We start from the raw sequence: 13,941 nt of genomic DNA, 5'->3' as shown, positions 1-13,941 counted from the left end.
CAGAAGCATGCCAAGAAGTTTGGAGGCAAGTGGCAGTCCTGTGTCTGCAGACCCACCCCATCCCACTAATGAAGGCCCTGGCTTTCATGTGCCCAGCTCTTTGAAGCCACAGTATGAAGCTCTTACCTCACTGACGCACAGCATGGAAGGAGTTCTGACCTAGGGAGAAGCCCGAGTCAAGTCTTTTATGAGGTGAGGGACTCTTCTGAGGAAACAACAAATTGAGGGGAAGGCCTTTTTACAATTCTCAGGTGAGTAAGAAGAAAAAGCCTGCCTTCCACATCCACACCCTCTATAGAGGGGATATAAATACTCTTAGAGGCAGGAGACCCACAACTCTCTGTTTCTATCTTCAGCTGGGCTACTTCTTCTGCCTGCACCATGCCTTACAATTGCTGCCTACCCAGCATGAGCTGCCGCTCCAGCTGCTCCTCCCGGCCCTGTGTGCCCCCCAGCTGTCATGGCTGCACCCTGCCTGGAGCCTGCAATATCCCCGCCAACATAGGCAGCTGTGGCTGGTTCTGTGAGGGCTCATTCAACAGCAGTGAGAAGGAGACCATGCAGTTCCTGAATGACCGCCTGGCCAGCTACCTGGAGAAGGTGCGGGATCTGGAGTGCAAGAACGCAGAGCTGGAGAATCTCATCCGGGAGCGGTGCCAGCAGCAGGAGCCCAATGTGTGCCCCAACTACCAGTCCTACTTCCGTACCATTGAGGAGCTGCAGCAGAAGGTGAGGGCGTGCCTGCACTACCTCTAGCAGGGAGCTGTAGAGAAAGAATGGGAAATATGATTAAGAAACAAAAATGTTGGGTTGGAGACTGGACTTCTGGCTATCCAGAGTTTTGGTTTCTTATTCTAGCTTCTAGACTGTTAGATCAGAGTATCTGCATAGTGGAGGCAGCTGCACTTTGCATAAATAAGCTGTAATTAAGTGTTGCCTCCTCAGGCTTGTACACATTTGCATTTCTAAGCTCTTGAAATGAGTACCCTGAGGTGAGAGGAAAAAAAAAGGGAGGCTCAGGAGTTTCTTAGTCTTTCCTCTGGACTTACACTTCCTTTAATTAAAAAATTTGGGGAAGAACACAGGAAGGTTTGGGCCATACCAGGTAGTACATAGTGTTTACTTCCGGTTTTGTGCTCCGGCATCACTCCAAGTGTTGCTTGGGGAACAGGGGATCAAAGTGGGTTGGTTGCCTTCATAGTCAGTGCCCTTAGCCCTTTACTATCTCAGCTTCTCTGGGGGCTTCTCAAGCCATTGATGTTTTCACTGCCATCCTCTTCTGAGTATCTCATGATCTTGATTCTTTGTCTTGACTTAGGGCTGCTGGATTTCTCCCAGGGCAGAAAGTTTAGTGAGGGATGTGATGATGGGCTGAAACCTGCTATCTTGCTTAGTTTTAGGGGTGTGGTGGTAAACTATCCAATCCTGGAGGGCTAGGAGGCATGCTGCTTTCAGGTCCTAGTCTCTCTACTGACTTTAGTCATTTCTCCCCATCTAAATGGAAAGGGAGGGGTCAATCCAGTGCTCTCAGATTGTGCCTTCTAGTCCTAGGACTGTGGCAGAGAAACAGCAGGTTTGACAAATACAAGTTATTAGTGTCTCAGCATTGCTTCTTAGGAAAGAAAAAAAAGAGAGCTTATTATTACTGAGATTTTCTTGCATATTATTTGGGTGGGGTTGGGAGGTTCCTGGCTAATGTGTAGGGAGCCTGGGTATTTTTTCTGGGAATTATTGGCAGGTAGGTTAATGCCAGGGTCCAAAAATGTGGTGCTATTTGGGCCCTTCAGTGACAAGGATTACTCAGACCCATTGATGATGTTTGGGAGCCCACAGAGCTGCATTTGGTGATCCCAGGTGATCCAAATAGGATTGGATGTATGTAAGACATGTACATACAAATCTTTGTACAATTTCCTTGACCAAACATATATTTAAAAATTTTAATTTCTCAACTACTTACTGATTATTCACTGATCATGGGCTGCAGTTAGTGAGCTTATATAAGACCTATTGTGATTTTTTTCATTCTGTTTCTTTTATATCAGTTACTAAGTAGAGATAATTGCTGGCTAAAACCCTCTAGATTTATTCAATAATGTTTGGCTCTCCTAGATCCTGTGCAGCAAGTCTGAGAATACCAGGTTGGTGGTACAAATTGACAATGCCAAACTGGCCTCTGATGACTTCAGAACAAAGTAAGTTGACCAGTGGAGAAAAGGGTCATTTTCCTTCTCCCTCCCTTTCTTTAAGCCTTTCTTCAAAACAAATCAACACTGACACTGCTCTAGAGTTCACTGGGCCATTATTTAGCAGAACTCAGAAATTCCTTCTCTAGATCTGGGCTCCTCTTTTTGCCTTTTCTTTGTAAGGTAGCTTCCTTCAATCCCATCTACTGTAGAAGCCATGATTCCCTGTTGTGGGAGGGGCATACATTTTGTAAATATTCTCTAAAGTTTAAAGGTTCCTCTGCTCCATTTAAAGGCACTGGTTCTTTGTTTCCTAAAAACTAATCAGTGGTATCTTCCTTTGGGAACTGGTGAACTGTGGTAGGGAAAGTCTGAAAGAACAAGATGGCTGTAAAGATCCCAAGTTCCAATTTCCAATTCTCTGACAAACCCCACCCAAACCCAACCCATGTCAAAGCCAGGCCTAATCCTGATCTCCTATATCACAGATACGAGACAGAGCTGGGCCTGCGGCAGCTGGTAGAATCAGACATGAATAGCCTGCGTCGTATCCTGGACGAGCTGACCCTGTGCAAGTCTGACTTGGAGGCCCAGGTGGAGTCCTTGAAGGAGGAGCTGCTGTGCCTCAAACAGAACCATGAGCAGGTGAGGTTTCCTGAGGCCTGCTTCCAAACAGCCAAGGGGTGAGGAGAGGTTCAGAGAGAGGCTCACCTTGCTGAGGAATCTAGTGTCCAAACAAAGAGAGATTGGATTTGCAGAGAATGAGTAATCAAAAAAATACATATATATCAGTGATAGGAGATTAGGATTTTCAGCCCACGGCAGGCATAGGAGTGAAGGAATGGGCAAGCTTTGTCATGAGCCAAGATCAGCAACCAAGTGGTACTTACAGATTCCTCCACTCCTGGTCCAAGCACAGAGGTCTGTGGAAAGGAGAGGCCAGAAAACCACACAGTGTGAGAGGGCTGAGTTGGGTTAGGATTTTGCCATTTGGTGTTGCCTAGAGGAGAAGCCAAATAGCTATTTGCTGTAACTGCGAAGTCAGCTGTAAAATAAAGGAAATGTAGATGTTTCTCTCAAATCTGAATTTTTTTAGGACAATAAATGGTTACAGTAAATACTGACCAAGCACCAACTTGCACCAGGCCTTGTGCTAAGAATCTGAGAACTCCAGAGATAGCTTTCATTTGATAGATGAAGAAATGAAGGCTTCCAGAAGCTTCCTGAAGTTTCCTATACTGAGTTGTGGTAAAGAAAGCCAGTTAAAATCTGATAAATCTAATCACCAAGATATGCTGGCCAGTGAGGAGAAAAGAAGTCAAATGACTACCTACATTTTCCTTTAGCAAAATCAACCCTAGTCAATGCAGATCACTAGTTAAATCAATTTAATTTCAGGGTACAGATTTAGAAGTAAATATTTCTATTTTCCTCTTTATCTGGATCCTGGATATTATTTTTTATTCCTTTTCTAGTGGGATAAGAGCTAAGATGCATTAGAGAAGACACTGGTCTGGGTGTATGGGAGAGCCAAAACTTTAAATCATGGCCTAGCACTTCTAGTCAAATCATGCTCACCACCTCTGTAAATAGGGAGGGAGATATTGAATCAAGGCGAAAGAAACCCTCCACAGAAATTATTTGGTAAAGGAAATACATAGTGTTATCACTAATCTGGAACCTAGCCTATAAGTGAACCCAAGTGAACAGGAACTGTTGAAGGTTGAAGAATGAGAACAAAATGGATTGTGTTATCTAAGGGAAGATATCTGGCACACTGTAATAATTAAAAAACTTCCCCTTCCTCTGCAGGAGGTCAATAATCTTCGTTGCCAGATCGGAGACCGCCTCAACATCGAGGTGGACGCTGCTCCCACTGTGGACCTCAATCGTGTGCTCAATGAGACCCGATGCCAGTATGAGGCCCTGGTGGAGACCAACCGCAGGGATGTGGAGGAATGGTTCACCACCCAGGTGGGCACCTCAGATTTAGGACTCACAGGACCAGAGACCCCTGAGAACCCTGAGCTCTGACACTGTCCTCCTTCCTTTGCATTTGCAGACTGAGGAGCTGAACAAGCAGGTGGTGTCCAGCTCAGAGCAGCTGCAGACATGCCAGGCAGAGATCATTGAGCTGAGGCGCACGGTCAATGCCCTGGAGATTGAGCTGCAGGCTCAGCACAACCTGGTGAGTATGGCTGGATTCTCCTGGGATGAAATAGGGGATTGCAATGGGAGTCACTGTGGGTTTTTAGGGCTTGTGAGGCTTCTCTGGGCAGCTGTGAGATCCGTCCTATCTTTCTCAACACAGAGGGACTCCTTGGAGAACACTCTGACAGAGACAGAGGCCCGCTACAGCTCACAGCTGAACCAGGTACAGTGCATGATCACCAACGTGGAATCACAGTTGGCTGAGATCCGCAGTGACCTGGAGAGACAGAACCAGGAGTACCAGGTGCTGCTGGATGTGCGTGCCCGGCTGGAGTGTGAGATCAACACCTACCGGTGTCTGTTGGAGAGCGAGGATTGCAAGTGAGTAAATCTGAGAGTAATCAAATTTCTCATGAGGCACATTAGTTTTCTGTGTACATGAAAAAATCTTCCTGATAGGGATGAATTTAGAAGGAATTTGATGAAGAATGGCATTCTTACACAAGAATATTTTTACAGTTAGGTTGCATAGATTCCTTTAAGTCTTGTTTTAATTTGTGCCAACTTACCCTAATATTGTATTTTTATGTTATTCACTTTTTTTTTTTAAACTTCAGGCTCCCCTGCAATCCTTGTGCCACGACCAATGCATGTGAGAACTCCTCTGGGTGCTGTGTCCAACGTCCTCGGTGTGGACCTTGCAACACCTTTGTGTGTTAGAAGTGCATAGTACCAAAATGAGAAGGACTTTCAGGCCTCATCTCAGCTCTGTTTTATCTAGACCTATCCAACAGGGACCACATTTTGGTCAAAGAAGAAAGTTTTATCAACACCAGCTTGCTGGTGTTCACTTGAGCTTTCCATTGAATCCCCTGGTTTGATCCTTTAACACAAGATACAGGCTTTAACCTACCAGCTCACCTGAGCCAGACAAAAATTAACAACAGGATCAAGGACAAATGATGATCACAAAGACAAGCGCAGAATGTTATGCTGTAACATGTTTAAATGTGATTTAAAAGTAATTACATTAAGTGTGACAGAGATGAAGGGCACCATATGGAACAGAACATAGAAGAATTCTTCCTTGTCAATATTTTGGTCTTTGGAAATGCCATATTGAGGCCTTGATAATCCTCCTAATAAACTTTTATTCTGGTACAAACATGCTAGTTATCATTTTCACTTATTGATTTCAAGAGTAGGTGTTTTATAAATAAAAAAAACATCATGTCTTTTATCACATGAATGGGTCATTCACCCTGACAGTCAATAATTGCCCTCAAAGGAAAAATCTCATCAGACATCATCCACCTACAAATATGAATTTTATGTTGAAGAAGGAGTAGGTAGAAAAGGGAAAGGTAGCTCTTGCCAGGATATCTTTAAATCTTTCAATTAAGCTCTTCAGATGGAATTTGTCAGAGAATTATGGAGCTGGGTCAACACCAGGGGAAAGTAGTTGTCAAAGTAGTTGTCTCTTGGCAACCTGACAGTATTGTCAACTTGAAAGAACTGTGAAAAATATGCTCAGTCAATTATATTTTTCTGTTTACATTTCCATGGGTCAGAAAGCTTGTCTGCATGGCCATCAAAAATCAAGCAAAGATTATTTATTAGTTTTTTAAAAATAATTTTTATTGTGATCAAATCGAATGCCAAGTCTTTTTAGTAATATTTAAGGTACATAGTGACAAAGAATCAGGGCCATTCTCACCACCAGTGTTGTCCTTCCTCCACCCCTGTTCCCAGCATGCATCCCATATCTCCCACCTTTGCCCATTGGACGGCTAGTGTGAGAGATCTCCTTTGTGTATAGCTTGCTATAGGTTGGGTATGGATTATGGTGTCGTTGACTTTGGGTTTGGTGCTTAAGTCTGATCATTTTTTATTTCCACTCAAGTTCATACGACTAGTTGTTCCTGGTACTATCCATTCCCCCCCCCCAAAGTTGTGAGGAAGAACAAGATTATTCAGATTCTGTGGTTCTATTAGTTTTAAGTGCAGTTGTGCTCAGGAGTTACTCCTGGCTCTGCACTCAGGTATCATTGTTAGTGTACTTGGAGCCTATTGCTACAGTGCTGCAATGCCTATTTTTGTATCTAAGAATCTCATAGTGGTTTGCTAAAAATGCAGAACTATACTGTAATCATATCCAGACCTTCAAATTTTATATATTACAAATGATCAAACCTGAGTGTTTAAAAAAGTTTCATTTAAAATCATATTCCTCTCACCCAAGCATTCTTCCTGTTGATATCTTCTTTCATGTCACATTTAATCATGACCTTTGGAATAGCCATTATTTTCCCTTTAATAATAAAAACATAATTTTTAAATGTTTATAACTAATGAATTACTCCTTAAATATTTTATTATACATGCATTAAGTATATTTTATGGCACAAATAATACCTAAAAGTTTAGCATGTATGATCATTATAATATGCATAAAAATAAATTGACATATTGGGTATGTGTGCTCCAAGTTTTCCTAACAAGGTTGTCAGATGTAATTATATAATAGTGATGATGTAGCTGTGTCTTCCTCAATACCTTCTATGTGGTATATACCCAAAACATGTCATTTCATATTGACATATTGGTGGACATTCTTTGAAATATATGATTAAAGACTGGTGAATTTGGTTTGGATCAATAAGAGTCTTCAGTTTCACAATTAGGATCTAATGAGAGAGGTACACACATATAGACTTTCTGGACATGTAAATTAACACCACAGGTCTCTACTGTGTGAAACTGTGCCCTGAAACACTGAAACACTGCACAGTTCTCTTTCCTTTCTTCTTCTTCTTCTTCTTCTTCTTCTTCTTTTTTTTTTTTTTTTTTTTTTTTTACAGTTCTCTTTTCAAGTTGTTTTGGTATGCTCGTGTAAAGCAAGTACCTACAAGTCTCTCTATAATACCAATTCTCAGAATCTCTGTGCTGCCCTTCTCTAGCCCATGACAGACTCCTGTCCCATAATTCTCCATGTCCTCCCAGTTGCAGTGTCTGCCTGGGTCAAGGTCAAGGTGCTCCTTCCCAGAAGAGTTACTTGATAGTCCAGGCTCCCCACTTGGGTAATCAGTATATATATCTCAAATATATCTTTTGGAAGGTTTGTTTTAGGGCCACACATGAAGTGATCCAGACTTACTCCTGGCGTGGCTTGGAGAGATCAGGGGATAATGATTCTAGTGATCAATTCAGGTTGTCTGTGAACAAAGCAAGTGCCCTACCGATTGTATTATCAATCCTGTCCCCCCCCTAAAACTCCACATTTTTTGAAGTGTAAGTTGATAGGTTTAGGCACATGTATACATCCATGTACAATGCACAAATGCACCCACTATCCTGCCAAATTTTCTGGGTTTCTTTTTCAATTCTTCTATAGGTCTATTATTTTATAAAAGAGAAAATTTAATTTTAAGAATAGATTGAGTGAGAATTCAAGCTACTTGGTCCTCTTTTATTTTTACACATAAGAAGCCTGGCAAGGCATAAAAACCGGCTATCCTTTGCAAAAGCTGGCTCCCTGTGTGTGACACCAGGCGGGGAAAATCCGCGAAAGTACACCGGCCCAGTGGGGCTCAGCTGTGAAAGACTGTGAGTGTGACCTGTCTATGTCTGTCTACTGTCCTCTTGCGTGAAACTCTTGCGAGTGGGGCAAAAAGAGCCTCCAGAAACCTCGCTCGCCCAGACGCCATTTTCAGGGAGGGACTTCAGAGCATAAAAACCGGCTATCCTTTGCAAAAGCTGGCTCCCTGTGTGTGACACCAGGCGGGGAAAATCCGCGAAAGTACACCGGCCCAGTGGGGCTCAGCTGTGAAAGACTGTGAGTGTGACCTGTCTATGTCTGTCTACTGTCCTCTTGCGTGAAACTCTTGCGAGTGGGGCAAAAAGAGCCTCCAGAAACCTCGCTCGCCCAGACGCCATTTTCAGGGAGGGACTTCAGAGCATAAAAACCGGCTATCCTTTGCAAAAGCTGGCTCCCTGTGTGTGACACCAGGCGGGGAAAATCCGCGAAAGTACACCGGACCAGTGGGGCTCAGCTGTGAAAGACTGTGAGTGTGACCTGTCTATGTCTGTCTACTGTCCTTTTGCGTGAAACTCTTGCGAGTGGGGCAAAAAGAGGCTCAGAGGAGCACGGCCGCTCCGCTTCGCTACGCGGCCGTGCACTCTTTCTAAGGAAAGAACTCCATTGCAACAAGAAGGAAAAATCACACTAAGAACGGCGCTATATCACAGAAGCAAACATTTCTCTCTGGACTGTCTTCTCTGTTGCATGCTCGGGCCTAAGATTTGACCCAGTGTGAGGCTTCATCCACGGAGGACTCCCCTCCCTTAGAGGCAAGTCAGCCCATCCAGAAAGGGAGGAGCCAGAGGAGTGTGCTGCCTACATCATATAGACAATGAATACCACCACAACACGTAGAAAAACCCACAATACAAGTGTGACAATGGGGAAACAACGCAGGCCAGCATCAGACATAGAGAATGAAGATGACAATTCTGAGGACCAGATAATGACTGAACAACTAATCAACCTCTCCGATAAGGACTTTAGACTAGCAATATGGAAGGTGCTCAACAGACTCCAAGAAACCATGGATCGAGTTGAACAGAACACTAATAAGAACCAAGAAAATATGAAGGCAGAAATGACAAAACTCCAAACTGAAATAACATGTCAACTAACAGGACTGAAAAAGTCAGTAAACGAAGTGAATGACAAAATGGATAAGCTCTGGGACAGGGTATCAGAAGCTGAGAATAGACTTGGTGCTGTGGAAGATGAGATACATAACAATTCCATACAGCAGGAGAGATTGGACAAAAAACTTAAAGCAAATGAGCAGACAATGGAAAAATTAGTCAAAGAATGGGAACAGATGAAAATAGAAGTCTATGATAAGATCAACAGAAACAACTTAAGAATCATTGGAGTCCCAGAGACCCAGGAAGAAAATTCCCAGGAAGAATCAATGGTCAAGAACATCATTAAAGAGAAACTTCCAGAGCTAAAGAATATATGTGATCAAATCCTGCATGCCCGAAGAGTACCAACCAAAAGAGACCCCAGAAAAACCACCCCAAGACACATCCTGGTCACAATGACAAATCCCACAGATAGAGACAGAATTCTGAAAACAGCAAGATCAAAAGGGGAAATCATGTTCAAGCAAGCTTCCCTGAGATTTACAGCAGACCTGTCACCAGAAACGCTCAATGCCAGAAAGCAATGGTGGGATATTGTGACAAGACTGAATGAAATGAATGCTTCACCCAGAATACTATACCCAGCAAAACTCACTTTCCGGTTTGATGGAAGAATACATGGTTTCACAGACAAAAAACAGCTCAGAAACTTCACAGACACAAAACCAGTCTTAAGAGAAAAACTGAAAGACCTAATCTAAGACAAGACTACCCAAAAGACACACCAAATTTTGAAATAAAGATGGCGTTAAATCCCAGGACAATTCTTTCTCTCAACGTCAATGGACTAAATGCACCAGTTAAGAGACACAGAGTGGCTAAATGGATCAAAAAACTCAATCCAACCTTCTGCTGCCTACAAGAAACGCACCTGAATAGTCAGAACAAACATAGACTCAAAATAAAAGGCTGGAGAAAAGTTATCCAAGCAAACAACACCCATAAAAAAGCTGGAGTGGCTATACTAATATCAGATAATGCAAACTTTATACTCAGGAAGGTTGTAAGGGACAAAGACGGACATTTTATATTAATCAAGGGGTACGTAGAGCAGGAAGAATTCACTCTCCTAAACATATATGCACCGAATGAGGGGCCAGCAAAATATTTAATACAACTGTTGACAAATCTGAAAAATAATATCAACAACAACACAATAATTGTGGGGGACCTTAACACGGCTTTGTCAACACTGGACAGGTCAACCAGACTGAAACCCAACAAGAATATACTAGACCTGAGGAGAGAAATGGAAGAAAGAGGCCTAGTGGATATATATAGGACACTCCATCCCCAGAAACCTGGATACACATTCTTCTCCAATGTACATGGGACATTCTCCAGGATAGACTACATGCTGGCACATAAAACATACCTCCATAAGATCAAGAGGATAGAAATTTTGCAGACTACCTTCGCTGACCACAAGGCTCTGAAATTATTTGTGAACTCCAAAGGGACTCAGAAGAAACACTTTAACACCTGGAAGTTAAACAGCCTCATGCTCAATAACCAGTGGGTCCGAGATGAAATCAAGGAGGAAATAAAAAGGTTCCTGGAAACAAATGACAATAAAGACACAAACTCTCAGAACTTATGGGACACAGCAAAAGCAGTACTGAGAGGAAAATTTATAGCTTTGCAAGCACACATCAGGAAGGAAGAAGGAGCTTACCTGAGTAGCTTAATGACACAGCTAATAGAACTAGAAAATGCTCAACAAAAGGACCCAAGAATAGGAAGACAGAAGGAAATAACAAAGTTGAGAGCAGAAATCAACGAAGTGGAAACTCAAAAAACAATTCGAAAGATCAACGAAAGCAGAAGTTGGTTCTTTGAAAAAATAAACAAGATTGATAGACCACTGGCAAACCTAACAAAGAAAGAGAGAGAGAGAAACTTGATAACTCGTATCAGGAATGAAAAAGGAGAGATCACTACTGATATGACAGAGATTCAAAGGGTAATCAGAAACTACTTTGAAAAACTCTACGCCACTAAAAATGAGAACCTGGAAGAAATGGATAAATTCTTGGACTCTTATAATCTTCCACGGTTGAAGGAAGAGGATGTAGCATATCTAAACACCCCCATCACCATTGATGAAATTAAAACAGTAATCAAATGTCTGCCGAAAAACAAAAGCCCAGGTCCAGATGGATTCACTAATGAATTCTATCAAACTTTCCAAGAGGAACTACTGCCAATCTTGGCAAGACTCTTTCATGAAATTGAACAAACAGAAACACTTCCAAATAGCTTTTATGAAGCCAACATCACCTTGATACCTAAACCAGACAGAGACGCTACCAAAAAAGAAAATTACAGACCAATATCACTGATGAATGCAGATGCAAAGATCCTCAACAAAATCCTGGCAAATAGGATTCAATGCCTCGTTAAGAAGATCATCCACTACGATCAAGTAGGTTTCATCCCAGGAATGCAAGGCTGGTTTAACATCCGTAAATCTATCAACATAATACACAACATCAATAACAAGAAAAATAAAAACCACATGATCATATCAATAGATGCAGAGAAAGCATTTGATAAGGTCCAACACCCATTCTTGATCAAAACTCTCAGCAAGATGGGAATGGAGGGAACCTTTCTCAATATAGTGAAGGCCATCTACCACAAGCCAGTGGCAAATATTATCCTCAATGGAGAAAAACTGAAAGCCTTCCCTCTAAATTCTGGCACAAGACAAGGCTGTCCTCTCTCACCACTCCTATTCAACATAGCACTGGAAGTACTTGCTATAGCGATTAGGCAAGAAAAGGATATCAAGGGAATCCAGATAGGAAAGGAAGAAGTCAAGCTCTCACTGTTTGCAGATGACATGATACTCTACTTAGAAAACCCTAAAGACTCTATCAAAAAGCTTCTAGAAACAATAGAATCATATAGCAAGGTGGCAGGCTACAAAATTAACACACAAAAATCAATGGCCTTTCTATATACCAATAGTAATAAGGATGAAATGGACATTAAGAAAACAACCCCATTCACAATAGTACCACACAAACTCAAATATCTTGGAATCAACTTGACTAAATATGTGAAGGACCTATACAAAGAAAACTATAAAACTCTGCTCCAAGAAATAAGAGAGGACACACGGAAATGGAAACACATACCCTGCTCATGGATTGGCAGGATTAACATCATCAAAATGTCAATACTCCCCAAGGCATTATACAGATTTAATGCCATCCCTCTAAAGATACCCATGACATTCTTCAAAGAAGTGGATCAGACACTTTTGAAATTCATTTGGAACAATAAACACCCTCGAATAGCTAAAGCAATCATTGGGAAAAAGAATATGGGAGGAATTACTTTTCCCAACTTTAAACTGTACTACAAGGCAACAGTTATCAAAACAGCATGGTATTGGAATAAAGATAGGTCCTCAGATCAGTGGAATAGGCTTGAATACTCAGAAAATGTTCCCCAGAGATACAACCATCTAATTTTTGATAAAGGAGCAGGAAATCCTAAATGGAGCAGGGAAAGCCTCTTCAACAAGTGGTGTTGGCACAATTGGATAGCCACTTGCAAAAAATTAAACTTAGACCCCCAGCTAACATCATGTACAAAGGTAAAATCCAAATGGATTAAAGACCTCGATATCAGCCCCAAAACCATAAGATATATAGAACAGCACATAGGCAAAACACTACAGGACATTACAGGCATCTTCAAGGAGGAAACTGCACTCTCCAAGCAAGTGAAAGCAGAGATTAACAGATGGGAATATATTAAGCTGAGAAGCTTCTGCACCTCAAAGGAAATAGTGCCCAGGATACAAGAGCCACCCACTGAGTGGGAGAAACTATTCACCCAATACCCATCAGATAAGGGGCTAATCTCCAAAATATACAAGGCACTGACAGAACTTTACAAGAAAAAAACATCTAACCCCATCAAAAAATGGGGAGAAGAAATGAACAGACACTTTGACAAAGAAGAAATACGCATGGCCAAAAGACACATGAAAAAATGTTCCACATCACTAATCATCAGGGAGATGCAAATCAAAACAACGATGAGATACCACCTCACACCCCAGAGAATGGCACACATCACAAAGAATGAGAATAAACAGTGTTGGCGGGGATGTGGAGAGAAAGGAACCCTTATCCACTGCTGGTGGGAATGCTGTCTAGTTCAACCTTTATGGAAAGCGATATGGAGATTCCTCCAAAAACTGGAAATCGAGCTCCCATACGATCCAGCTATACCACTCCTAGGAATATACCCTAGGAACACAAAAATGCAATACAAAAACCCCTTCCTTACACCTATATTCATTGCAGCTCTATTTACCATAGCAAGACTCTGGAAACAACCAAGATGCCCTTCAACAGACGAATGGCTAAAGAAACTGTGGTACATATACACAATGGAATATTATGCAGCTGTCAGGAGAGATGAAGTCATGAAATTTTCCTATACATGGATGTACATGGAATCTATTATGCTGAGTGAAATAAGTCAGAGAGAGAGAGAAAAACGCAGAATGGTCTCACTCATCTATGGGTTTTAAGAAAAATGAAAGACATTCTTGCAATAATAATTTTCAGACACAGAGAAAAGAGCTGAAGTTACAGCTCACCTCAGGAAGCTCACCACAAAGAGTGATGAGTTTAGTTAGAGAAATAACTACATTTTGAACTGTCCTAATATTGAGAATGTATGAGGGAAATGTAGAGCCTGTTTAGGGTACAGGCGGGGGTTGGGTGGGGAGGAGGGAGATTTGGGACTTGGGTGATGGGAATGTTGCACTGGTGATGGGTGGTGTTCCTTTTATGACTGAAACCCAAACACAATCATGTATGTAATCAAGGTGTTTAAATAAAAAAAAAAATTATGCATT

General features: G+C 41.8%; 1 protein-coding gene across 1 annotated transcript; it reads left to right on the top strand.

Moving 5' to 3' along the window:
* The first annotated feature begins 363 nt into the window (after positions 1 to 363).
* On the top strand, positions 364 to 5,057 carry LOC126019647 (keratin, type I cuticular Ha3-I-like). Its single transcript, XM_049781407.1, has 7 exons — positions 364 to 729; positions 2,113 to 2,195; positions 2,675 to 2,831; positions 3,999 to 4,160; positions 4,249 to 4,374; positions 4,498 to 4,718; positions 4,955 to 5,057. The coding sequence occupies exons 1-7, from the start codon at positions 382 to 384 to the stop codon at positions 5,055 to 5,057; spliced, it is 1,200 nt and encodes a 399-aa protein (XP_049637364.1). The 5' UTR covers positions 364 to 381.
* The last annotated feature ends 8,884 nt before the right edge of the window (positions 5,058 to 13,941 follow it).

The sequence above is a fragment of the Suncus etruscus genome, chromosome 1, assembly GCF_024139225.1.
Source record: "Suncus etruscus isolate mSunEtr1 chromosome 1, mSunEtr1.pri.cur, whole genome shotgun sequence".
Taxonomy (NCBI): Eukaryota; Metazoa; Chordata; class Mammalia; order Eulipotyphla; family Soricidae; genus Suncus; species Suncus etruscus.
The sequence above is the reverse complement of the archived record's forward strand: the minus strand, read 5'-3'. Positions and strand labels throughout refer to the sequence as shown.